General features: G+C 40.4%; 1 protein-coding gene across 1 annotated transcript in view; it reads left to right on the forward strand.

The window, feature by feature from the left end:
* Window positions 1-25,815, forward strand: part of SNX25 (sorting nexin 25) — a gene marked incomplete at its 3' end in the record, with an annotated part of 71,170 nt that overhangs the window by 27,934 nt on the left and 17,421 nt on the right. Inside the window, exons 6-9 of the mRNA XM_081999558.1 lie at window positions 11,132-11,322; window positions 17,728-17,859; window positions 19,785-20,060; window positions 24,061-24,216. Coding sequence (XP_081855684.1) covers window positions 11,132-11,322; window positions 17,728-17,859; window positions 19,785-20,060; window positions 24,061-24,216 — 755 coding nt within the window. The remainder of the gene's footprint in view (window positions 1-11,131; window positions 11,323-17,727; window positions 17,860-19,784; window positions 20,061-24,060; window positions 24,217-25,815) is intronic.

Here is a 25,815-nt window from a genome sequence, read left to right on the forward strand (position 1 = left end):
TCAGACTTTATTTTGACTCTTTATTGTATGATGTTTTTGTGTTGCAATACAGAGTGCTCTTAAATCATTCTGCAGTGTGTTGGTAATGTCTGCCTTTTAAAATGCACATGCATCTTACATTTGTACTTACTTTTTTTATATATATACTGCTTTTTATAGTTCTCAATACGTACCAAAACTGTGGTATATCTTCAGGAGTTTATACTGATCGCAAAAATACAGATGTATTTTTTGCTTGGACAGATATACTTAAGGTATATCAAAGCGTAATAAAAAGGTAATGGACAATATAAACTAATTTGTAAACAAACAAATCTAAAAGATCTTGCTTTTAGGTTCTTACGTAATCTCTGTCAGGTTGAAAAAAATAAAATCCTTTTTGTAGCTCCTTGTATCACAAAGGAAAGATTTTTAAAAGTGATTCAAGTGTAATGAAAAATGCAGAAACAGAAAATAAGCATGCCATGATGAGAGAGGAAAAAAAAAATCTTTGGGCAGTCTGAAGAGTTTGGGGTCCATGCTCAAGTTTCTGAAAGTATAAGGTTGTCAACACTGATACGCCTTTTGTTTACATTCTGAAATAGAGCTAGATGTGCATTCCTGTAGGATAAATTGCTTGTGTCAAACCAAGGCAAAAGGAAAAGTTGGCACTGTTTTTTGCTCAAGTGTACATTACAGAAAGAGTTATTAATATTTCTCAGATGAAAGTTAATTTAATGGAAAGTGTGTTTCATAAAGTAATAAAATGAGAACAGGGAAGTTAACTCAGAGTACATTATGAAAAATCAATCTTGCTAAGCCTGTATTTCCATTTGTGCTGCCGTTGGTCTTTGTTGTGATAAGAATTGATTTGGGGTATGTTTTTACACAGTTTAGGTTCCTACAATTAATTACTGTCTCACTCTGTATCATTTGAATTTATCTAGTTAACCTTCCACTGTTCTAAACCTTGAGCAGAACATGTTTTTTCTGAAGCTACAAGTGCCTGGTACTGCAGAATAGAATAAATATTGCTATTTATTCTGCCAGAGTAATTCTGATTCCACTTACTCTGTGATGAAGTTAGTTCTGCATTTTTATGGACTCTTGACTTTTACCTGTAATAAAAAAAATGCAACAGAAATTCCACTAGCTGGTGCACTGATGTTTTGTGTTAAGGTATTGACTTCTATTATTAGTTTAGTCCTGTGGCAACCTTGTATGTCATTTAAGAGTTGATTACCACTGCTGGCTATGTTAGCCAGTGGGGCTGTTGTGGCTAAATCTTTTATTTATTGAATAGTCAATGGTTATTCACATTGTGCCTGAACAAAAAGGTGACTTTTTTTGCTTGACACAAAGTATGTCCAACAGAGGCATGAAAAACAATCTTATTATAGGTCACACAAATTTAAGGCAGATTTCTAATCTGTGTCACTTATTCCACTAAGGTTTTCATCTACCAAAAATTTTCAGGCTCAGTCTATGTACAGTAAACTTCGAAAGGGCCATCAAAACTGTACATGGATAAAATCTAGTTTTGAAGGCTTTTTTGTGTCTTGTTTTTCCTGAGGTTGGTGGAGACATTTTTCCTAATGTGGTAATGAATCTAACATGTTCCTGAATTTTAGGAAGAAAAGTTTAAGGAAAAAAGCTGTGCCACCTTCCTTAAAACAAAACAAAGCCGACAAAAACCCCAGCACAGCTCACTGCTGATACAAAGGTTGTTGAACTCGTGTAGAACAGACCACCACATTACTTACGTCGCCTTTTGATGTTTCCCTTTCTGGATGCCACAGCGTACTGCTATCCCTGCCACAGCTGGATTTCATGGTGAATAACTAAATGTAAACTTTATGCACAACGGAAGTGTGTTTGCACAATCTCATTGTATCTTTCTCTTTTTAATCTGTTCCCTCACTACCTGCTGCATACCTATAATTGTGTGTGAGCACGGGTGTTCGACGCGTGCGACAGTCTCCCCTTTCCTACTAGTAAATGAGCTCTTGCCTTTTGTCATGGGCATCTCTTAGCTTTGATTCCAGCCTGGTGAGAGACTGTCTTGCTATTTCCTTTTTCCTGTAGCAAAGTTGGGTCCTGAAGATGTAACTGCTTCTTTAGCGCCTGGGTGTTCAGCTAGAGCATCTGAACTTTGGCTGGCCGGCATTCTGTCGAGCCTGATACCTGCTCTCAGGCTGTAAGAATAGAGCAAGTGTAGAATAATATGTACCTGGATAGTCTCATCAGTTGGAGGCATGGGAGCTTCCTGAGGCAGCGTTTTTGATAGAAAAAGGTACAGCAAGAAACATGAGGAGCGGCTTAGTGCAGCAGGAGTGGCCAATACTCTGCAGCAGTGAGTGCTTAGCTACTCTCTAAGCGGAGGAAGTTTTGTGCAAGTACATGGCTCGCAATAAATATGCCTGAGCAAGATTGTGTACCTTTTGCTATTGGTTGAGGAGTCATAATTAAGTCTCTACAACTGAACAAAAATATTTTTTTTCATAAAAAGATCAGGTGTCTATTATTAAAGGATGAGTAGCCTGAGGACCAGGTTTCAGACGGATGACTTCTCATATGAGCTACAGTTGCATGATTTCTTTTACTATTTTATCTGGTGATACTAAAGTGTACATTTAATGTTGGTGCCCAGAGGGGTTGCAGAGGAAGGCTTGTCCCTCAGCAAGGCCAGGGTTCTTTACACTTGATTTAACTACTGTTGGTGCCACCTATTGGCAAAATATTTAGCTGTTAGGGCCCTCTAATCAAAGTAGAAAGTACTCTGAAGTACCTCTAAACATTATTGTATTAAACCCTGTGTAGTGATAAATGGCATGTTATAGGGTCTTTTTTCTTTTCAGATTTCTGTCACTTGAATCTTCTGGCATGTGAGCGTAGGAGAGCAAATGATAACGTACTAAAGCATTTGATTCCTGTTAAGCAGTAAGTTTTGCATTTGACTCCCTGAAGAGTCAAATATCTTAAAAGGCCGAGACACAAAATCATTTGAGAGGTTCACAATATGATGCCTGTTGTGGGTTGATGATATTTCTGTGGCCAGAAGAATTGCTTTTGGTTGTTGCTGAAGCTGAATAAGAAACCTAATGTAGTATTACTGTTTTCAGAGGTGTTGATGGTTTATTTTGGAATGGTGCAGGCCACTGTAAATAGAAGCTGTCATCTTGCATGCTGACACTACACTACTTCCCTCATTCAGTGCCTTTGTGCAAGTGTAAATCTGATGTGTACATGTATTTGTGTTACTTCAAACTGTGTCCTCCAGTGTATCCCCTTCCAAAAGTCAGGGTCACTCCAGCAGTGACTGTAGGAGGCGGCTTGCGTTTTGTTTTGGTTTTTTTTTTTTTGTTTGTTTGTTTGTTTGGGTTTTTTGTGTTGGGGTTTTTTTAAAACTCATCTTTGGTTTTAAACTCTTTTTTCTCTTCCTATTGATATTTTTGGACTATGCTCTTCTTTACAGTCACGTGCTCTGGTTTGAAGAACTGAATATTTCTACATGTTTAACTGTAAAACTCCTCATCTTGCCTTTTGATAAGGAATCCTTGGAAGTACTGAACCAAATTAGAGCTAAATTTGGGGTATTTCAGTGTTGTTTTTTTTTTTAATAAAGTCTATGTGTTAAAGATTTGGAAGGACTAGAAATGCTTATCTAAAAATGTTTACTGCATTTTGACCTAGTAAAGCAGTTTGTAAGAGATCAAATATGCAGAGCGCACAATAACCCGCCCATAATCCAGGAGGAAGCAGTTAAGGATGTGTTAAACCACCTGGAAACCCACAAGTCTGTGGGGCCTGATGGGATCCACCTGACAGTACTGAGAGAGCTGGTGGAGGAGCTTGCCAAGCCACTCTCCATCATTTATCAGCAGTCCTGGTTAACAGGGGAGGTCCCAGAAGACTGGAGGCTTGCCAATGTGACACCCATCTACAAGAAAGACCAGAAGGAGGATCCTGGGAACTACAGGCCTGTCAGCCTGACCTCTGTTCCAGGGAAGATTATGGAGCGGTTGGTCTTGAGAGTGCTCACAGGGCATCTGCAGGACAACCAAGGGCTCAGGCCCAGCCAGCATGGGTTCATGAAAGGCAGGTCCTGCTTGACCGACCTGATCTCCTTCTATGACCAGGTGACCTGCCTAGTGGATGAGGGAAAGGCTGTGGACGTTGTCTACCTGGACTTTAGTAAAGCCTTTGATAGCGTCTCCCACAGCATTCTCCTGGAGAAACTGGCGGCTCGTGGCTTAGACAGGTTTACTCTTCGCTGGGTAAAGAACTGGCTGGATAGCCGAGCCCAGAGAGTTGTGGTGAATGGCGTTAAATCTGGCTGGCGGCCAGTCACAAGCGGTGTTCCCCAGGGCTTGGTTCTGGGGCCGGTCTTATTCAATATCTTTATAGATGATCTGGATGAGGGGATCGAGTGCTCCCTCAGTAAGTTTGCAGATGACACCAAGTTGGGTGGGAGTGTTGATCTGCTGGAGGGTAGGAAGGCTTTACAGAGGGATCTGGACAGGCTGGATCGATGGGCAGAGGTCAACTGTATGAGGTTTAATAAGGCCAAGTGCAGGGTCCTGCACTTTGGCCACAACAACCCCATGCAACGCTACAGGCTTGGGGAGGAGTGGCTGGAGAGCTGCCCCGGCAGAAAGGGACCTGGGGGTGCTGGTTGACAGCCGGCTGAACATGAGCCGGCAGTGTGCCCAGGTGGCCAAAAAGGCCAACAGCGTCCGGGCCTGTATCAGAACTAGTGTGGCCAGCAGGAGTAGGGAAGTGATTGTGCCCCTGTACTCGGCACTGGTGAGGCCGCACCTTGAATCCTGTGTTCAGTTTTGGGCCCCTCACTACAAGAAGGACGCTGAGATGCTGGAGCGTGTCCAGAGAAGGGCAATGAAGCTGGTGAGGGGTCTGGAGCACAAGTCTTATGAGGAGTGGCTGAGGGAACTGGGGTTGTTCAGTCTGGAGAAGAGGAGGCTGAGGGGAGACCTTATCGCTCTCTACAGCTCCCTGAATGGGGGTTGTGGCAACAAGGGTGCTGGTCCCTTCTCCCAAGTAACCAGCGATAGGACGAGAGGAAATGGCCTCAAGTTGCACCAGGGGAGGTTTAGATTGGATATTAGGAAAAATTTCTTCACTGAGAGAGTGGTCAGGCATTGGAACAGGCTGCCCAGGGAGGTGGTGGAGTCGCCATCTCTGGAAGTGTTCAGAAAACATGTGGATGTGGTACTTCACGACATGGTTTAGGGGACACGGTGGCGCTGGATTAATAGTTGGACTTGATGATCTTGAAAGTCCTTTCCAACCTAGTGATTCTGAGATCAGACATTGTAGCATGAGTAAGAGAAGACCTGAGTTTCTAGACGCAAGAGTAGATGATAATTTTTCTAAAGAAAAGGCTTCCAAAACCAATCATGAAATAGCAACAAAAGTAAGCTGCTCTAATAACTTGATGTTTGCTGTAATGTGATAAGAAACTGTTTAATACAATAGTTCTAATTTTGACAGACACATTTTTGTTTCTTCTCTTACTGATACTGTATTACAGGATCCTACAAGAATTTTAGGAAGGATCCCTTTTTATTAGCTGCTGTTTAAAACAAAAACTCATGAAGGCATGTACCTTGTCTTAGGGCAAAACAGAGCAAACCTCTCAACAGATTCCCCCCCATAACACTGTAAAGGGGTTTGTTTAATGTGCCTTCTAATTTTCTGTACCCTCCACCTTAATCCGTGACTTCACAGCATGACTGGAAACCACCCTTGGATGACTGGATGGGACAGTTCAGACACCACGTTGTAATCGACCCCAGGGCATCCCTGTTGAGAAAACTGCTCCTTTTCAAGCAGAGATTGCGAGACAGATTGAATAAGCAGCAATTTCTGTATGGAGAGATCCGCTGTGTTGCAGTGGAAGGTTTCTCCTGCTGAGCATTCCCACTGTGCAGCTAGATATTTGCTTTTATAAGCAGAGCTGACAACTGGCACAGAAACAGAACTGTCTGTGGGCTGGCTTCTTGGGTACTGTGGTTCCAAAAGAGATTTGAATGTTCGGCTGTAAAAAAAGGACTTTTCTTTTAGAAACTGGGGCTCCAAGCTAACTTGGGTGTGTGGGTTGTGATATGTGGGTTTTGTCAAGATGATAATTTAGAGTGAAGTAAAATGGATGCTTCTGCATTCCAGCGCATTACAGATGCCATCTAACTTAATTATGACAAAACTGTATTATGATTCCTCCTGCCCCCATCCTCCACACAGGGATAAACACGCATACGTAATTATTTTTGCATAGCTTTTTGGCAAGGCTTAAAGAGCTAACATTATGTTCGCATGTCATGCTCAAGCAGTAAGTGTGGAGGGAGTCCTTGTGGTTGAAGGTGAAGGCTACAGTGACTCTGATCGTGGTAGACTTGTTTTGTTTTGATTTGTGATTTTCAAATCAAGTTTATAGAGGAAGTTCTTCTTTCTCCTCCTGAGATCCTTTGTGTGTGCTGGTGATGGTAATGCATCTCATCCACAGTTGGTTTGGAGAGATGCCCATCAGTGAAAGAAGGAGGGGAGAGGCTGACTAGTCAGATAAGTGACCAAAGGGAATGCTGGGACCTACAGGCAGAGGCTATGTGTGGTGGGTGTTATTTTATTGGGTAGTACATACTTACCCCCATGCTCAAATTTACCTTTCTGCCTCTTTGCTTTTTGTTTTGCTCAGCTGTGGCTGTGACATGGGAGGCTGTGGTGCACTACATAGTGCTAATGATCAATGCCTAAATTCTCCACGGTCTCCCTTTAAGTCCCTTCCCCCAGATCTGTTGCCTGAAGTGTTTGGGATTTAGCACTTTTTTTAACTCTTTCTTTTTTTTTTTTTTTTTTTTGCTTGGCCACGTTGGAGCTGCTTTTCCCTTTGCTTGTACTGTAGGCAGTAGCAGAAGTGTGTGTACTGTCCTTCTCAAAGTCTGGCCTGCTCTTGCAGAATTTAACAAATACTCTTCCAGGCCTACGTAGGCTTTGAAAATGTGTAATTCAAAGTTTCTGAGAGTTCAAAGAGGTCTGTAATGATCGGTAAATTATATATAGAAGGTTGCGGTTACTGTGTATCTGAAAATGTTAAATTGGTGTTCCCTACTTAAATACTTCAGCACGGCATTAAGTAGGCACTGCATGTGCTTGACTTGGCTCTTGCAAAAAGTCTTGCAGAAATGCATACGATGTTGTGCATGTGTGTAGCTCCTTCGGAGACTCGTCAGATGAGTCAGTGCTGTTGCACGCGCAGGTGTCTTGTTCTTGAAGCTGTGAAGGGAGAAGAACTTGTACTTTCAGTTTTAATCATGTTTTTGCCGTATATAACTTTGCAATTTAAATGAGAAATCTTTGTTTTGTGTTGCTACTAACAAAAGAGGAGGTGGTTCCTGCAGTACTACAATACAACTTAGTTTACACTTTAAGCAGGCTGTACATATGTCTTCATTTACGTTATTTTTGTTGTATCCTTCTCTGTGGTTTATGGTAATAAAGTTTGTGTGGCATTTGTCAGCATGACTATCGTTTGCAAGGCCCAGCATTCTGACTGAAAAACGGATAGTGGGAGTATGTGCTGCATTTTAACATATTTAATGCATATAAACCTGAGTAAGTAGCAAAACTACCAAAAAAAAAAAAAAAAGGCAGAGAAAAGAAAACTAGGTCTGAGGAATGCATTCTCAGAAATGTGTTTGGTGGGTTCTAGGATCTGCTCCTGGTGCAGTTCAAATCAAGGTAGTTACGAGTGATTCAGAAGAACATGTGAAAGCTTTGTCAGAAATCACTGTAGATGTGCAAAAATGCATGGAGTAAAAAAGATTTGCACAGATAGCTTAGCTCTGATTGCTTGGTAAGTTTGAGCTCATTTGGACTACTTGCATTTTAATACTGTTCAGTGCAAATTGAATTACCCACAGCTGTGGATCGATAAGCAGAGTTTTGAAATTCTGCTTTTGGTACTAATTGCATTTGGATGCCCTTGGGAGGGGTGCACAATACCCCTCTAGGGTTTTGAAGTTCCTCCATGGCAGTGCATATCTTGTCAAAGTTTCCCCTGATATGGTGGATTATTTTGGAGGAAATTGCTAAATCACCCTTTGCTCCTTTGGGGATGGAGGCACTGCTCAGCTGTTGCTGGTAAACATGGTATGCAACTCATGTGGGGACGAAGTGCCAAAAGAGCATCTTTCTTGTCTTGCTGATGAGGAGTGATTTTGTTTGGGTGTTTTTAATAATAATTAAATAATTAAAAAACAAAACCCCACCCAAACTGTAAAGTTTTTACTAGTAGAACAAAACAAACCCCCCAAATTTTCTAGAAGATGCATTTTCTTTCCTTGCATTGTGATGAAACAGTGTCTTAGTAGCATATATCTATTTCTTTTCCATTTATTTGAGCTTGCTGAAGGATATGTAAGTAAATGCAAGCCTTTTCTTTTGTAACTTTCTGGTTTTATTTTGGTTCATGCAGTGATACCTGAATGTAGTGAACATCTTTGCTGATATTCAGAAATGGTAAAAAAGGCTTTTAATTATATCTCAGTACTGTGGTGGTGGTGGGATCAGGCAAGAATAAATTAAAAAGAGAAGTTGTCTTTGTAGCCTAAAATACCTTTTTGATAGGGCTGAATATGGAAAAAAACCCCAAAAAACAGAGCAATTTGGAATCTGAAAAATCCAAGAATTCTCAAAAATCTCAAAAGGAGATTAGGGTTAGGAGAAAACCAATGATATGCCTAACCTTCCCTGGTGGACATGAAAATGCTCCTCCTGATTTCTGCTAGCGTATCTTTCATACAGCAGAAGAGGGAAGTTGTGTTCGGTGCTTGTCCACGCTTCCACGCTGCCTCTCCCGCGCCGCAGCGTGTTCAGCCACGCTCCGTGCTGGGCTGCTCTTCATCAGCCTCTGGTTTATTTGTGAAGGGGCATCGCTACCAGTCTTTCACGGTGACTAGTCCTGTTTATCCGTGGAGCAGGAACAGGCTGGCAGTGTGATCTTCATCACTCTGCCCCGAGTGTTTCTTCCATGGAGTGGGTCCTTATGGATAGGAAGAGCTGAGGCAAATGTTTTTGCAGGTTCTTTGCTGATAAAGTAATTACTCACTGGAAGCAGGTGGGATGTAGGGCTCATTAGTCTCTCCTGGAGGCCTGCTGCAGTTGCGGGATGGTAAGACTTTCAGGTGAAGTAGACATGCTTACTTTGAAAACCCTCCAAGAATGCCGCCTTCTCACTAAGAAGGGTATTTTTGTTTTAAGAAGGCTGAATGATCATTGCGTAGCACGGTTTGTGGGTTTTCAAAGTGTGGGGTTTCAAGTATGCATTTTGAGCCCAAAGTACTGAAACTGTTGAGAAAATTGAGAACTTTTAAAAATCATCTGAGAGTCAAGTGCAGGGGGGGAAATACTGGGTTTTCATCTTCACTCTAAACTACTGTCCATGTACTTGTATTAGCTCTAAATGTTTTAAATTGAGGGGGAGAGCTATTTTGTCCTTAAGGTCTTTCCCTGCTTTTTGTTGTTCTCCTTTCTTTTTCTCTCTCTGATACTGGTACCTCTGGTCAGGGGGCTGAAATGCTAAATTAAATGCTCTGTTGACTTCCCTGTGGAGATAACATGCCAGGAAAACAGATGGCTTTTTTTTTTTTTCATGGTAAACTCATTTTATCATTTGCTTTAGTGAGTATCATCTCTGTAGCTCACTATTATATGGCAGCTCAGAAGCAAATTATACTTACTCATTAAAACACTAACAGTCTTTGAATCAAGAGGGTTCCCTACCAACATGCAGCGAATGAAGTGAGACTGAAAATAGGGAAAAAGATATTGGGATAATATCTGTGCTCAGATTACACGTAGAAATTCAGGGAGCTCCATGGACCTTGAGTTGTCCTTCAGTGTATAAGTGACAAAACTTACAGTCACATGCAGTAGCTACATGTGGCTTTGAGGGAGAAACAAAAGGATGAAAACGGTCCTGAAAGTAGAAGGTACCTTAAGGTACTAGAAAAGTGTTTAAAATGCCTATTTTAAAGAATTCCTATGAGATCTCCTTTTTCTGTGTATGCATTCACAAACCTAGCTGACTGGTGTTATTTTTACAGCAACTGTTTTGAAAATGGAATGCTGTTTTCATCTACATCATTTTACTAGCATTTGATATTTTGAAAACATAGTAGAATACATCTCTATTATTTGTCCCTGAGCAATCAGTTACTCCAGAGCCAAGTGCTTTGCTACTGAGCTCTAGTTGCAGCCTGCAAAAGTGGGAGCATTATCAATGAACAAGAGGAAAATAAAACCAGTGTATAAACGTGAATCAGTTGCATCCTGCAGATATAAAACAGGAATGATACCAACACATTAGGGTTTTTTAATCTGCTTTATCTGCTGCTTCTTTTTTAGGCCCTGGTAATTAGCTGGAGAGGCTAGAATGTAGAATACATGAACATTAAACCTTTTATTACGGAGTCTTATTACATACCATGAAGACTGTTGTCTTCATATTACTGCACTATTTAATAGTACTGTGCAGTCTTGACATGGCATTATAAATTTTTTTTTTTGTTAGTCATCTGACCATTTTGAGTGGGCTTCAGTCAGTGTTGTTGTCTGGAGGAGATGCTGTATGATGTGCTGTTTGCATCAGGCTCAAGATATTTGGATTTGCAAATGAGATGTGTGGGAACATGTCATGCTGGACTGGGGGTGATTAAGTCCGGTCCCTCATGACTCTAGGCAGTCAATGTTACGTTCAGTAAGGTACATAAGCCATCAGCTCCATGTGTTACCATATGCCATGGCTGTAGGCAGCTTCCTAACGCCATCTGATAAATGTACATCCTGTAGTATGTGTCTTGGGCCTGTGTCTTGCAAAAAGCTATGGGAAGAGAGCTGGAGTGGTCAGATTTCCCTGGACATTTGAATAAGGATTTTTTCTAAACTGTTTTATATAAACCTTGGAGAATGTTTCAGAGTCATCATTCTGTTTCAAATACAGACTTTCCTGTATCTGTATTCATGTTCATAGTTGATTCCTGAACGACAAATGCTTTGATCAGGCAGGTCACAGAGGCAATGGTACGGTGATGTTTTCATGTTGTAAAAGGCTGTCTCTGATTTGCTTTATTCTTAGATTCAAAAGGAAAAGAAACCGCGGCAATGAAAGCTGACCTACTGAGGGCTCGCAATGTGAAGAGGTATATTAATCAGCTGACAGTGGCAAAGAAGCAATGCGAGAAGAGAATAAGGCTCCTGGGAGGTCCTGCTTATGATCAGCAGGAAGACGGCATTTCTGATGAAGGCGATGGCCCTCAGAGTCAGAAGGTATAAATCGAATAGCACATACGTTGTCTGAAGGTCATTGTAAATATGTTCACACTGGATCATGTTAGCCTCACTGTCATTAATCCCCTCCCTTCCCCCAGGAGTCAAGTATAAATTAATTGCTGCATAGTTTATTTATCTTGAGGAAAGATCATTGAAGTACCCAAAAAGACATACTGATCACTCAGCTTGGAATATTGCTAAATGCGAAACTTCATAAAGGATCGAGTGGCTCGTAAGCATGTGTGATTTTTCAGACATACTGCATGTAGGGGGTTAAGGATATGGTAGAGGCTTTTCTGAAGGTAGTGACTTGCTTTCAAATAAAATATTGCACATATGTTGGCAATCTTTCTTTGGCCCTTGTTATATTTACTGTAGGAAATACCTGTGGGTTTAGCAAATACTGAGTTATTCAAAAGCAAACAATTACTTGTGGCAGCCAATTGACAAAATCATGGGTGATCATTGCAGAAAAACATGTAAAGCCTTTGACTGAACACTGGTTTTCAACATCACTGTAGTCTGGAGTTGAAAAAACTACAGTTGTATTAGCCAGCATCTACAAAAATAAAACTATGGCTACTTATCCTTGATAAACTTTAATAAGTTTAGTGTCTTCCTTGTGTAATCTATTCTGTCCCCTTTGGGCAAAGTACAGTAATGGATGTATTCAAATTAAAAAGAATATTTTATCTTTTTCATGTAGGTAGAAGAGAAGTTATCTCTTCATGCAGGGATCGTTAATTTTCATTATGTCCTTATAATAATTGTCACTTAGTAACATGGCAGAAAAAGTTGCATGGGGGAGAAATGGTTCTCACTATTTGTGTTTTGTTTTTCTTGAGTAAGGTCTGAAAGAGAATAGTTCCCTACTCCCCACTTGTCCTTAAGGCATGATTTCAGATGGTGTGTCATAGATTGTGCCAAGACAGTTCTGATCTGTTTCCTGAAGTTGGGTGTAGTGAGAGGCGCCAAGGAGAAAAGGGAAGGGGGAAGCATGTGGCAGCACCACATGAGCCACTGATGCCACTTTTGGTGCCTGCTGAGATGTTATGGACTTTCCAGGATAGCTATATGGTGACATAAGATTGTTCAGGAGCGGGGTCAAGCAGTGAAGCTGCACTGTATAGGGGCAGGGATTGGTCAGAAATATAATATTACTGCAATGAAAAACAAAGGAATTCCTGTTGTTAATGTTGCATGTCTTATGACCTGATGGATTTTTGGTGGGAGCTGCTGACTCAGAGTTATATCTTGCAAGTACACCTATGAGCAGCTCCATATTGAGTTAATGGTGCTATTAATAGGAATAAAGACTCCTTGCATGGGCATTTTTTATAGCGATGGCAGAAATGATGGGATCCAGGGCTGCTCTTCTTCTAAGTTTTTGATGTGTTTCTATGAAGAAGGCTTAGAACCCCTCCACATCCATGTCAGCGTAGAAAATAGGAAAACTGCTTCTCTCCTCTGTTGTCCCCAGTGCTCTGTTGCCAGGAAAGAAGCTGAGGGGGGCTGGATGAGAGACAGGCCACGCTGCTCTCTTCTGAGCACAGAAAAATGCCCAGGGTTCGGCTGAGGAGAGGGACTTTCTTCATTGTTGCTTCTTCTCATCCTGCATTGGGGTAGCTGCAGTCTGGGTTCTTATTTCAAGGCAGCCAGTGCTATTTCGGCTGCTGGCCCCTCCTATGTGGGCAGTATTGACTGAACACTCAGGCCTTTTTCTAAGCAAAAGGGCAAGGCGTTGTTTGGGATTTAGTAGATAAGCTAATGTTGGTGTGTTGCTGCTGGTGGCCCATAACTTCTTTTTAGAGTCTGGCTCTGTCAGCTTTTCTGTTTAGCTAGGACTTAACCTGCAAAATAGCTAGCTTGTGTAGATGAAACTGGAATTTTGCCGCCTTTTCTTCAACTTGCATGAAACGGGTCAGAATGGGCATTTGTGATGGTGGTTTGAATTATTATTTTATGTAAGGGTAGTACAGAAGCTTGAATACGTTATTAACTTTGGGGAATTTTTGGTACTAGTTGAACAGTGAACAAACTGGCTAGTGACCTAAACTTTTATTTTGGTTTCGCTTCTGCATCCTACAGAAAGCTTTCTTTTTCTTGCGGTAGTAGGGGAGTAAAAGTCTATAATGCATGTTCTGATTATGGGCTTAAATGTGGAGATAGATTATTTGGAAAGTCAATGTTCTCCTCTTACAGATTTGAGAGACAAAAATTATGTGCTTTGAAATACTTTGTTTTTTTCCTTTCACAGCAGAAGCTAATTATAAAACAGTGTCAGTTTTCTGTTTGATAAATACGTAAGTCACAGGACTGTATAGACTTTGCACACGTTTCACTCACATTATTATCCTGAATCTGGGTTCTCTAGGGAAATCCTGAATAAGGGAGTTATAATCAAATGTTTATAAGCAAATAAACGAACCCCAGCTACTCTCTGAATCTGAATTCCGTCATTAGCTCTGATACTGATTTATGCTGTGCACTGGGTGTTAGATTTGCTTTCGGAGAAAATGTAGTTTGAATTAGTGTAATATATAAAGCATCTTGGCTAATCTACTTATGGCCAGTGCAGTTTTAGTCCTTTTTCTTAGAAACTACCTGCACAGCACTGCAGTAATTAATTGAGTTCTTGTTGTCTGTGTTTATTCAGCAAACCATTTGTTTGATCTGTCGTGTTCAGTGTAACACCTACATCACCACATCTGTGAGATTCGACATGTGGAGTCACAGCATCTCCTTAGCGGAGCTGTTTTGTGAACCACGGGTGGTAGGAGGAGCTCTGGGGGTCTGATCCTTGACTAGCTGTGAAATAGCAAGGAAACCACCTGAGGTGCAGGCGGTTCATGTTCATAATCCTACTGATGAGGACTAAGTTGAAACTCCTGCAGAAGACCTTGCTTCCACGACATCTGTGGGTAGATGCTGGTATAACTGGTGACTGATCAGATTTTCACTGTGATATTTTCCAAGCTTCAGGTTGTGAGATCACGTTATGTCAGGATACCTCATGATACAGAATTGGGGGATATAGAGAAAACAAGCCTCAGGTGTTGGTCCCCTGTTGCCTGAAGATGGGGTGTCTTATGACAGAAGTATGATCATGAACATGCGAGTCTCAAGGCGGGATTTTTCCATTAGTGTATGTGCAGTAAAATAGCCAGGTACCTTATGTAGTATATACTTCCTGATAGATAACTAATCATTGCATCTGGTTCAGCTACTGCTGTATAGGACAAAGACAACCTTCTGATGACTTGCCTCTTTTTAAAAACAGTCAGTGTACAGACAAAGCATTAGTTAATGGTTTTTAAAATGCAACCTGGAAAGAGGCACATGTTTTTCCAGTGTTATTTTTTACATTCCTCTTATTCCTGTCTTCTACAAAAAAAGAAGAAAGATCCAAATGAAAACAGAAGACCTGCAGTCTGACTGTGTGCCATCATCCCAGCAGAAGACCTCCACTACTGACCCAAATGCTGTTCACCCCACCCATGACCTGCAGTGCCATTACCAGCTGTATTGTGGTTATTCATTATAGGTCAATGTGGTTGTAGCATATGTGAACCTGGTGTGTTGCAAAGAAATGTAGTACAGTGCATCTATGCTGTGTCTGGTGCCTATACAGGCTATTCCAAATTAAGTAGCTTTATGTTCCTCTCCAGAGAGAGGTTGCGACTATCTTTAGGGACTTGCCAAGACCAGATGTCTGCCTTGTAGGGCCAGAACAAGGCTATTATGTGTGCATATGCTAGGGATGCTGGTTAAAGCACCCTGCTTGGAAAAAAAATAAAACTCTGACCCCTTCCTAGTCTTTGGCAGAGCCTGTGACCAGCTGTGGTACATTAGTTACTTTGCTGTTGGAGTAGGGAATGGATGTGGCATCAATAAAGCTGCTGGTTTTCTGAACCCAGAAGCTGCTCTTGAGTTAAAAGGACTTGAAGGGTTGCTGTTGAGGCTGATAATTCTAAGATTATATCTGCTAGCTGGATATTAGATTTGAGAGTGTACACATGCCCTAATGCATGCGTATGTCCCAACATTGCTTAGAGCTTTGTACTCTAATCTGTGGTGATACTGAATCATAAAATGATCTTTTGCTGAGGATTACAAATTACCGCAGTCTTGGTCTTTAAATCAGAGAAGGAAGTATCATCCACAGAATACTTCCTGGATTGCATGCATTTTATGGTAACTTACCATCTCAAACCTAAAAACCTCTTTTGTCCATCATCATTGTCACTGAAGTCTTAATAATGTTTATAGTACTCTGTGTGTAATGTATTTAATAATTCCAGGATAGTCATGCCTTAAAAATCTATAAAATGTTTGTGAGGTCTCATTTCTGCAAGAGAAGTTTATTTAAACTTTTCTGTCCATTAATTTATTTTGTTAAAGTATTTCAGTTTGCAAGGTAACTATTAGGAGATTTGTGTAACAGCATTATTAGGCACCACCACTTTAATTACCATGGGGCACCTGTGCAATGGGCCCTTTGTTAGGTGAGAGGGGTGGTTGTGCTTGCCTTGCTCCCTGCAGCAGTACTTACCCACAATTACTTTTGAGAGGGGATGTTTAATTACTCTCCTTGCTGGCAGCTTGGGTGGGGATACCTTGGAGAACAGAGGCATAGACACCAAGGTGACCTCTTGCTCAACAAGTGATGGCATGTGCTCTACATTGTGATTTATTACCTCTGCTATCATTTACAGAGCGGAGATGGTGAAGATCTCTGTTCAAGAGGCTGGAAGACCCCCTTCTGCTTGTATTTTAAATCACTGTCCTTGATAAAGTTATTGAATAGAAGGTATGATGATGCACAGCAATGAGGCTAAACCAAAGGCTGGCCTTCTTTGAACTGTCATCTCCGTCGTCTTCTCTTCGACAGTCTGATCACCGTTTCTGTAATAAGCCCAGCTTCAGCAAGCCTGCCTTTCTGTGCTGTTTGATGAGGTTTATAGTGAGCTCTGAAACAGAGAAGTTTATTTTCATATACCTGAATAGCTCTGAAGCTAAGGGCAAGCTATGTCCAGAAGACATTGGTACGGTAAAGAGAGGAATGGCACATGACTCTCACTGAGGAACTCTGAAGATGAAAATGAGCATTTCAGCTGAGACAAACACAGTTTACTTAAACATTGCCCAAAATTTGGGGGAGCTGTTTCAGACAAAACATAAGTGGCTTATTATTAGGTATCAGAAAACCTGTATTAGAGAAAGTATTAATGCCTCAGTCTCAGTTTGAATTCATCTCTTGCTCCATACCATGTTATCTTTTCTATAAAATGCAATGTTATAGGAAGCTAAGATTCATTAGCCCCAGTGCTTAAGGACCTGCTTTTCTTTTCAAAGAAGAAGGTGTGGGTTGGTACAAAGCAAGGTACAAAGCAAGAGACCAAGATCACTCTGCTGTATTTGGATTCCTGGTGATACAAGTAACGGCACTAAATGAGATAGATGAAAACTGGTTCAGCTGCTAGTCTGAAAAGTTGGAGAGGAAGGCGTGTCTGGTTTTGAGAGGGTGTTTTGAAAATTGGTCCTATTTTTTAAAGAAGGTTGTTCATTTTGTTCAACGTGGGAAGGTGTGTTCATTTTGTCAGGGAGGTGTTTTGTTTTCAGGTGTTTGCCTCAAAACACCTGGATTCACAAAAATAGTAGAGGGTGAGGAAGCAGTAATGGCTTTTTGATCCAACAGCTCAAAGGTTGCAGCATCTGCTTGGGAAGTCTGTGTTTCAGTTCCTTTTCTGCTTGACATACGCCCTCCTCTCTCATCTTAGGACGAGTCTTAGGACCATCAGAGCTTATGGTCTTTCCTGGCTGCATTTCTGATAGATGCTTTTCAATAACGCTCAGTTAATGGGAACTGACCACCAAATGCCCTAGCTGCCAGGGTAAAAAGTACACTCCATGTGTCCCTGGGAATAACTGAGATACATCTCAAAGCTCTGTGGCCTGTGGTGTGGAAACTGCCGGCGTTACTCTTCGTTTGAATCAAGCAAAGAATAGATTGGTTAGCTTTCAGCTTGGGTCCTCTGCCTTGCAGGAAGATTGGAAATTAAATACTTGGCAACAGCATTTCATGAATGTCTTGAAATGCCATTTTAGTCCTGCACAATGCAGTGTTACTTCCTGGGCAGGAAACATGTGGAAACATTTTCTATCTGGTAGGAGCATAGATGCATTTATCTTCTAAATACTTACAACTCTCTTTTTTTTTTTTTTTTTATGAAGCAGAACTATTCCTGTAGACAGTCTGTGCAGTTGAATCTAGTACACGTGTTTGTGGGATGCATGGTGCTTTGTGGGCACATGAAGTGAAAAGATTTTCCCCATAAGGGATGGAGACAAGCTAGAGTTAGGTATTTTCCCAGGTTTTACTCTTAGTTTTCCTTTCTTCAGATTCTTCAGTTTGAAGAAATTTTGGCCAACCCTTCATACCGAGAGCATTTCCGGATCTACATGGAGAGGATGGACAAGATGGCTTTGATCAGTCTTTGGGAGTCTGTGGAGTATCTGAAGAATGCCAACAAGGTGGAAGAAATTGCAAGTCCACGTGGCTTGTGCATTAACAGGAATCTCTGCTTGTTGTGATCTTGGTGTTAGGAAGTGTCTTTGTATTTATGTTTTTAAAATAGCAATAGCATAGGATGTGTGCTAAGCAATTCAGGTTTTTTAACTTCATGACGATGTTTGAGGATAATATGGCATTTACAAACTGTGGAGTGTTGTGGTGATGGTTTACATGACCTGTAAAAAGTATACTTGATATGCAAAAGTAGAATTATTTCCCCCTCCACCAGAGAAGAAACTTGCAGTAATATTTTTGCTTTAGTGGTATCAGCTCATGTGAAACTTAAAAGTACATTACTGTTGGATAGTCTGTCCATAAACTTCTCATCTTGCCAATTACAGGTAGCCCATTCAATCCAAAACCATGAAAACTTGTGTATATGTGTTTTGAAAATCCTTTTGAAAGACAGGTTTTGCTTTAAAAGACCCCTTCCTCTCCCTGTTCCCTTGCTGTATAAGCAGCTAAGTTTCTCCAGGAATACCTACTGCTAGAGGGAAGAAACAATATTATATTGTAATTTGTGCTAAAATAAAGTAGGAACGAGAACCCTGAATGAGGGATAGGAAATACTACTTAAAAGTTGCAAGAATTATCCTAGAGCAGTGGTGCAGAGCAAGAATGTAGGGGACAAATTTTCTGTTTGTGAGCAGTGGGGTGGATTTTCGAGGGAAACTGTTCTAAACCTCCGGGATTCATGCTAGCATGAAATACAAACTTCATTATTAAGTATCAGTTAACTTTTTATTCACTGTAATTTTATTGCTTTCCTATGTAAAAAGATTCTACTCAATTGGAAAACACAAATAACATCCTGCAACCAAAGTGGCAAATTGTGGAGTGTGAGTAGCGAGCCATTAATATAATCTGAAGAAATGGATAAGAACCAGTGCAGGCTAAAAAGTGTTCATGAAAAGGGTTTGTCAGGCACTGTGAAGAGACTTGTATAAATCAAGTTTGATTTCCAAATGTTCATGATTTGAAAAGGTGCTGTAAATAATTTCATGACCTTTCAGCTGTGATTTCTCTCCTTGCTTTCAAACAATATGTATATGCCTTTATTCAAGACTTCTCTTTTTTTTTTTTAAAGAGATTCTAAGATACTGTGCTCCTGTTGCTCCATGGAACATAAAGATTGTCTGTCACTACAGGGACAGCTTTGATTACAAAAAAGTAGTGTCATGCAGCCATGTGGGTGGGATGTCAGATGAGGCAGGCAAGCACATTGTGCCATACTAAGGGAGTGGATAAAACCTTTTTAGTTTGGGTCAGTGTAGAGAGGTGATAATTTAGAGAGGTGATCGTGAGCTGTGTTGCGTTACTTCTCTTTCCTGTTCATTACTGCGAAGTTCAGTCCTGCGCGCTGTTCTGTGCTCAGTGCAAATACCTGGCCTTGCGTACTGGTAAATGTCCCTTCAGGTGTGTTTTTTTCCCTTTTTTTTTTTTTTTTTCTCTTTCTCCCTCAAAAATTAACTGTAGTCATGTATGAAGTGAGTTGATCCTATCTGGCAGAAGACAGGAGAGCTGAATACAGCTGAACTCTACAATCTGAACTTAAAATGGTGACCACAACGTTGCGCTAGCACTTTTTTTCTCTTTAAAACCAGCTTTTGGAGCATACTTAAAAAAGCAGTGGGTGGAAGCTATGGTCATTTTAGAGCATGACCATTTCTTCACTTAACAAATACTGATATTTAACTTCTGAAATTGACTGCTTAGCATAGGTGTGCAGGCAGAGTGCTTGATTCACAGATGTGTTCTTGTAAGTCTGGCGGTGAAATTAGCTTGATTATTGTTCAAATTATGCACCTGGGTCCTGAGTCATCCTGATATTTTTAACATCTTTTCATTATTCTCTTCTTCCTCCCTCTCCCTCCTTGCTTCTTAGGCTGAAATACCTCAACTGGTGAGTGAAATTTATCAGAATTTTTTTGTGGAAAGCAGAGAAATACCTGTGGAAAAATCCCTTTATAAAGAAATACAGCAAAGTCTCGTGGGAAATAAAGGCATTGAAGTATTCTACAGAATTCAGGCAGATGTTTACGAAACTCTGAAGGACAGATACTACCCCTCGTTCATTGTCAGTGATTTATATGAGAGATCAGTCAAGAAGGAAGAAGAAAAAAGTTCTGCTCAGCTAACTCCTGAGGACAAAGATGAAGTGGTGAGTCACATGGATAAATTAATTTAAGATGATCTGAAGATGATCCTGAATAAAGTATATAGTAGCATCTTCTGTCCTTGAGCTTTGGACTACTTTTTTTTCTGATGTATTTATAAATATCATTACTCTTATAGTTCCATCAGGTAAACCTGGTATGTTTACAAACTCTTTGAAACAGAATGGTACAAAATGACTGACTACTTAAACTTTAAATTACTTAAAAGTAGATATTTCAGATTTGCAAACTTTTTGTGTTCCGTATCTTTCATTATGCTCCTCAGTATCAGAGAATGCAAAAAGTACCTCATACAAGCTCAGCTGCTCTGCTTTTCAATAAAGGAAATCTTACTGAAACATCAGTAGGTTTCTGTCTAGACATTGTCTGTCCCTGTCCCCTGTGCATTTTCTAGGTACTAACGAGGTATTAAAAGTTGCACAAAAGAGGAGAAAAAGTAATGAAAAATACAATCTTAGTGCTTTTTTATTAATTTATTGAACAAATTAGTGGCTATGTTGGAAGATAAAACCGATTAAAATAGCACTAGAATTGGAAATACTAAAACAGAGCATTCAAAAGCTCATAAGCAATAACCCAATGGCAGTAATAACCCAACCTGGACAGCTCTTTTCAGTGGGTTCTCTAAATCAGTCGGGGGAATTTGTGTAACGTTTATCTAAGAACATTTGGACAAGAGCATCTCTGACTAGTGAGCATCTTTCAGTGAGGCTGCTGCTTCAGATCAGCATGAATATCTTCATTTTACATGTGAAGTTGCTCAGAACACAGTGAAGTGTAATAGTTTTTCTGAAACTGGATCTAAATGGATAAAGAGGAGCAGAATCCAGAGGTGCTGATCTGCATTCTGCCACTTAGAAACAATTTTTCCAGAACCTAAGGCTTTTGCACTTACTGCTTAAATATGACTTTCATTTCTGTAGGTGAGCTATTATAGTTTCTGTCTTCTGCATATCAGCAAATCTGCAGAGATGAGCTATTATAAATAAATTACTTCAATATGAACTTTTAGAGCTTGCTGAATTTTTCATTGTCTGTTTCTCCCTGTATTCTTCTCCTTGATAAAAGATTCAAGACGTGTTTTCTACTTTTCGCACTGCTAACTCAGCTATGTGTTGAAGGTGGTAGGTACTTCAAAGATGTTCTGTCCTTGTGTTTGCAACCATTGGGACTTTGAGAAAAGGCTGTTACTGGTTTTGTCCAGAACTTTATAAATATTAAACGGTGTGCTTTTTAATCTCTTTATGTATTTTATTCAGTCTAACAGAGATAACAGTTTCTCTAAGAAAAGTGACACAACACCTTGGGGCTAGCTGTCCTCTGTCAGATAACATTTCCTGTAGCTGCCAAAAAATTAGATTTTTGACATCAGCATCATCTGTCCTTCCTCTGAGTCCTTGGATATATATGTGCCAGATTTGAAGGCTGTGTCTGCTGTGAAACCAGAAAGACTAATATATTGCCAAGCTTGCTTAGGTTTTTTGCATTTTGAAGTTCCATATATTGTTAGAGCATCTCTCGAATAGAGCGGTCCTAATGGCTCTGTACCATGCTTTAGGGTCTTTCATGTGAAAATAAATTACAAGAAATACTTTCTGAAGCTTCCAGTGGTCTTCCAAACGTTGGTGAAAATGCACTACTGGCTAATAGGTTTGGGTTTTTGCCTCCCCGTGTTACAGGCAACCATGTTTGAGAAATCTAGTATTTCTGGAGGGATCCATATTGTTAGCAAATACAAATTACATTCATTTTAATTTGGGTTTTGGAGGTCTATGTCCGCACTTCCTGGGGCACTGTGGGAGTTACCTATATAGTTAATTTTCTATAAATTTCACTGTTATGGCTGCATAGGTAAAAAGCCATCTGGTATCCTCATGGAGGGGAGGGCGAAAGGGTGAGCTGTAATTAAACATGAGAAAATCAAATTGGAAGATGGGAACCGGGGCAAGGCCAGACTCTGCTGGTTCTGCTGCAGGTGGAACGAGCTCGTTTCTTCTTCCTTCCAATCGGTCATTGTTTTTTGCTCTTTGGACAAACCTCCTTTAAAAGGTCATGAGTTGACGTAAAAATACAGAAGCGAGCAGTACCTGCATTCAGAACTTTGGGGAAAGAGGTTCTGGTGGTTGCATTGGTGCTGCGTGTGTCAGGTCGCTAAAATAAGCCCAAAGTCTGTGTTCTGCAGCACTCAGAGATGGAAGTCATCATCAGTTTAGCAATCAGGGGAAAATGGCATAATCCTTTATGATCTCAGCTTTGAGTGTGTTGGTTGTTTATTTGATAATTTGGATACAGGTAACTTGCTATCTTGTAATTCTAGCATTTTTGTGATAAACCTAGTGGTTCAGCATTGTTTTTTTGCTCTGTCTGAAATGTTAATGACACAGAAATCATGTAGCCTACCTCTGGGAGCAGAACCTTACTGATTTGTAATTAACTGCAGTCCTTTGACTACTAGAACCAAACTTCATATGAAAAGTCTTTTAATACCTCAGTGTTGAAAGTAGCATTTTTGATTCTTTTTTTTTACCTCTGTGCTTCCCGACAAGTATAAGGCTTTTTTATTTTACGGTTCTGTTCATGTAGAGATACATACAGAATAACACCCAGTGTTGTTAATTATTATTATTTATATTATTGTAGTGCCAGGAGACGACAACAGGCTTCCATGAGCTGAGCTCTGTACACATTCTTGGAGGCAGTCTCTGACCTGAGGAGTTTATGGCCCATGCAGAACAGACAGGAGAAAGGACGAGGCATAGAGCTAATGTTACTTGCTCAGCCACACAGGAGGCACATGCGGAGCTTGGAAAGGGCATGGATATCTTAGCCTAGAACTCCTGACTTCTGCATTATGTTACCCTCTCTTATGAGGATCACACTAAGGAGATTAATTATTGTTGCTACTGTATCTCTTCTGAGATTTTTTTTTTTTACTACAATGTAAAATACTGCGGAGTTTACAGTAGGATTGTCTCCGCTAAAACTCACAGAATGTAGTAGAGTATGAGACTTCCTTCATTTTGTTAATTAAATACAGACACAGGTTACTTAGTGGGAATATCATTAAATAATGCATATCTCTTATTAATGAGATTAGATTCATAGCTTCCCACAGATAAATTTAGATATATTCAGTCACAACCAGACCTCGAAGATCTTTGAACATGGCAGTGGTAACATCACGGTGTGGTGTTTGCTGGATCTCAAGGTGTTCCTGCCTATTTGGGAAAGTATGGTAAGAAAGGGGGGCTGAAGTAAATGCCAAAAGACATTAAAGAGAATGTGACTGAAAGGTGTGAAGTTTTCTGGGTTTTTTGCATGCTTGTAGTACACAAGATGGGAAAAGCTATTGGTTTTGTCTGAATGAGTAGAAGAAAATGAGTTATGAGTTCAGGGTAATGCATATGTGCTTTTAACACATTTTTATTAATACTTCTAAAAACAGCAGCAAAATCTGTTTATGAAAGAAAGGACTTGGTTTAGATTGTTCTACAGGCTGATAAATCTGTCTTGTGAAGGTTTGTGGAAGGCAGTGCTGTTTGTTAGAACTGTGGGGTTTTCTGTTCTGTTCCATCCCGCCCTGTCCCCTGTCTCAATTATCATTCAGCTCAGAAATAAGTATTTTGCTTTGCTATCTGGCTCTGAATATTGACCATGACCACTCAGCTGTTGTTGATACTTCCTCTCATTTACACTTAAAGCCTTAGCTTGCAGGTCATTTTACGCAGTTGGTGAGAGTTGCCAAAGAGCTGTAGTATAAATGGTAATGAGTGCTTTGGTTTTTGTGGTGGTTTGTTTTGTTTTGTTTTTTTAAACAGACATGTTTCATATTGGATCTGATGGTTGGAATATCTTAGAATCTGTTATACCTGCATTTTTGTCTATATCAAGAAGTAGTAGTGTTATTCGTAAGATGTTTATGGACCAAACAATAACTGTGTCCTTCATATTAATGATGCAATTACTCCCATCCTCTATTCCTAGAGCCAAGGTTGTGAAGAAGCTACTGAAGAATGCAGCACAAGGATTAATGAACAGGCCAGTTACGCTGTAAATAAACTTCGCCAGCTAAATGACAAGCTAGAGTATAAGAAACAGGCTCTAAATTCCATATGTAATTCACCAAAACCTGACAAAAAGGTAAGTGCTTTTAGTGTCTTCAGGTTTGTTTTGTTGTTTGTTGGGTTTTATTTTAATAATTACATCTGTGTTTGCGTACTATCCAGTTGTCTCAGGCTCTTTTTGGACAGGTGAAATTGCTATTTCAATCAGCCTGTTATAGAAAGTGAAATCAGAACTTAGTTTTAATTGTTCATTTTTTCCATTTTTTTAAAAGCTTGTGTAACTCAAATTGCAAATATTATTTATATTGCTTTGACTGTCATAGAATAACGACCTCTCTCCTGGTGGTCTTGCTGCTTTGTCGGTAGCAAATAGTATTTCTTCCTTACAGCTCTACCCACCTGTATCTGTGTAACTCTTTATGGCAGCTTGTTTTGTGTCCCTGGCACATCTGCAGCACTGCAGCGGAGGGATGTGCTACTTAACTTCTGCTCCCTCTGCTGGCTTTGAAATAGCCTAGCACAATTTCATCTTCTCTACAGTTGTGACTGGCTTGCTCAAATAAAGGGGAAAAAAGGACCCCAAACATATAAAAGTGTATGATTTCCTTTATAAGGAGCTAGGAGAAATCTGCAGGGCAGATTTTTCATGAGACTAAAAATTCTGAGGGATATGAAACTTTCTGGGCTTGGATAAAAAAAATAAAAATTAAAATCTCTTTTTCTCTTTGCAAAGTGCTCCAGTTAAGCAGTCCAAGAACATACTCAGGCAGAAGCAAGTGATTTGCATTTGTCTTAGGCCAACTCATTTGCATTGCTACTGAGGATGACAGGACTGTTGTTCAGAGGCAGCTGGGCCAGGCTTTTCAGGTTGCAAATGGTAGGTAGTGGATGAGACAAACAAGTAGCCAAGGCATCTCCCCTAAAATGGCCTCCTGCTAGGGATGGCAAAAATGGACGTGGGTGTCAGTCATTGCTCGGGAGCTGAGTTCTTCGTGCATTTGTTCCTTCACTCAGGGTGAGTGCTAAGATGCTGGTCTGAATAGCAGTTGACACCCTGCTCGTTTTTTGATGCCCAGCTCTGGGGATAGCTACCTCTAAGAGAAAGATGTGGGCAGTAGCGTTTGAGGCCACCCTGGTGAGCTTCATTCCCCCGTCCCTTCCACATCTCCCTTCTGCCGGAGGTTCCTGCAGACAACTGGAAGTGTGTCCACAGCTGCTCTGCTGTGTGTGCGGCCTCAGCTGGCAGAAGATTCCTCTTAATTTGTCATCCAACCACTGCTATTCAGAGTGGTAAGAGCACAGATGTGTCCCTTTTATGCCTGTATTATTGCAGTAGCATTTATCTGTGGAGCTTTTAAATAGATAATTAGGGTTGACAGTGTGAGACCACCTTGTCACAGGGACTTTATTTTTTCTCCTCTGGACATGGCAGGTAAAAATTCGGTTCTTAGTCATATGAAGTAAAAAATGTTTCTCCAATTTCAACAGTTTTGTGCCATATGAAGGAGAACGTCACACACATTTTGTATTAAATTTTTAACCTCAAGCTATTCCTGGGTGATTTATTTTCTCTTTTTTAATTGCTTTTGCTGTGAGACCCATATAAGGGTCCCATACAAAACATATGTTCTGCAAACTTATAAGAGGAATCATAGATTCTCTCGCTTAGCATTAT

This window comes from Phaethon aethereus (assembly GCF_964289735.1).
Source record: "Phaethon aethereus genome assembly, chromosome: 4".
Lineage (NCBI taxonomy): Eukaryota > Metazoa > Chordata > Aves > Phaethontiformes > Phaethontidae > Phaethon > Phaethon aethereus.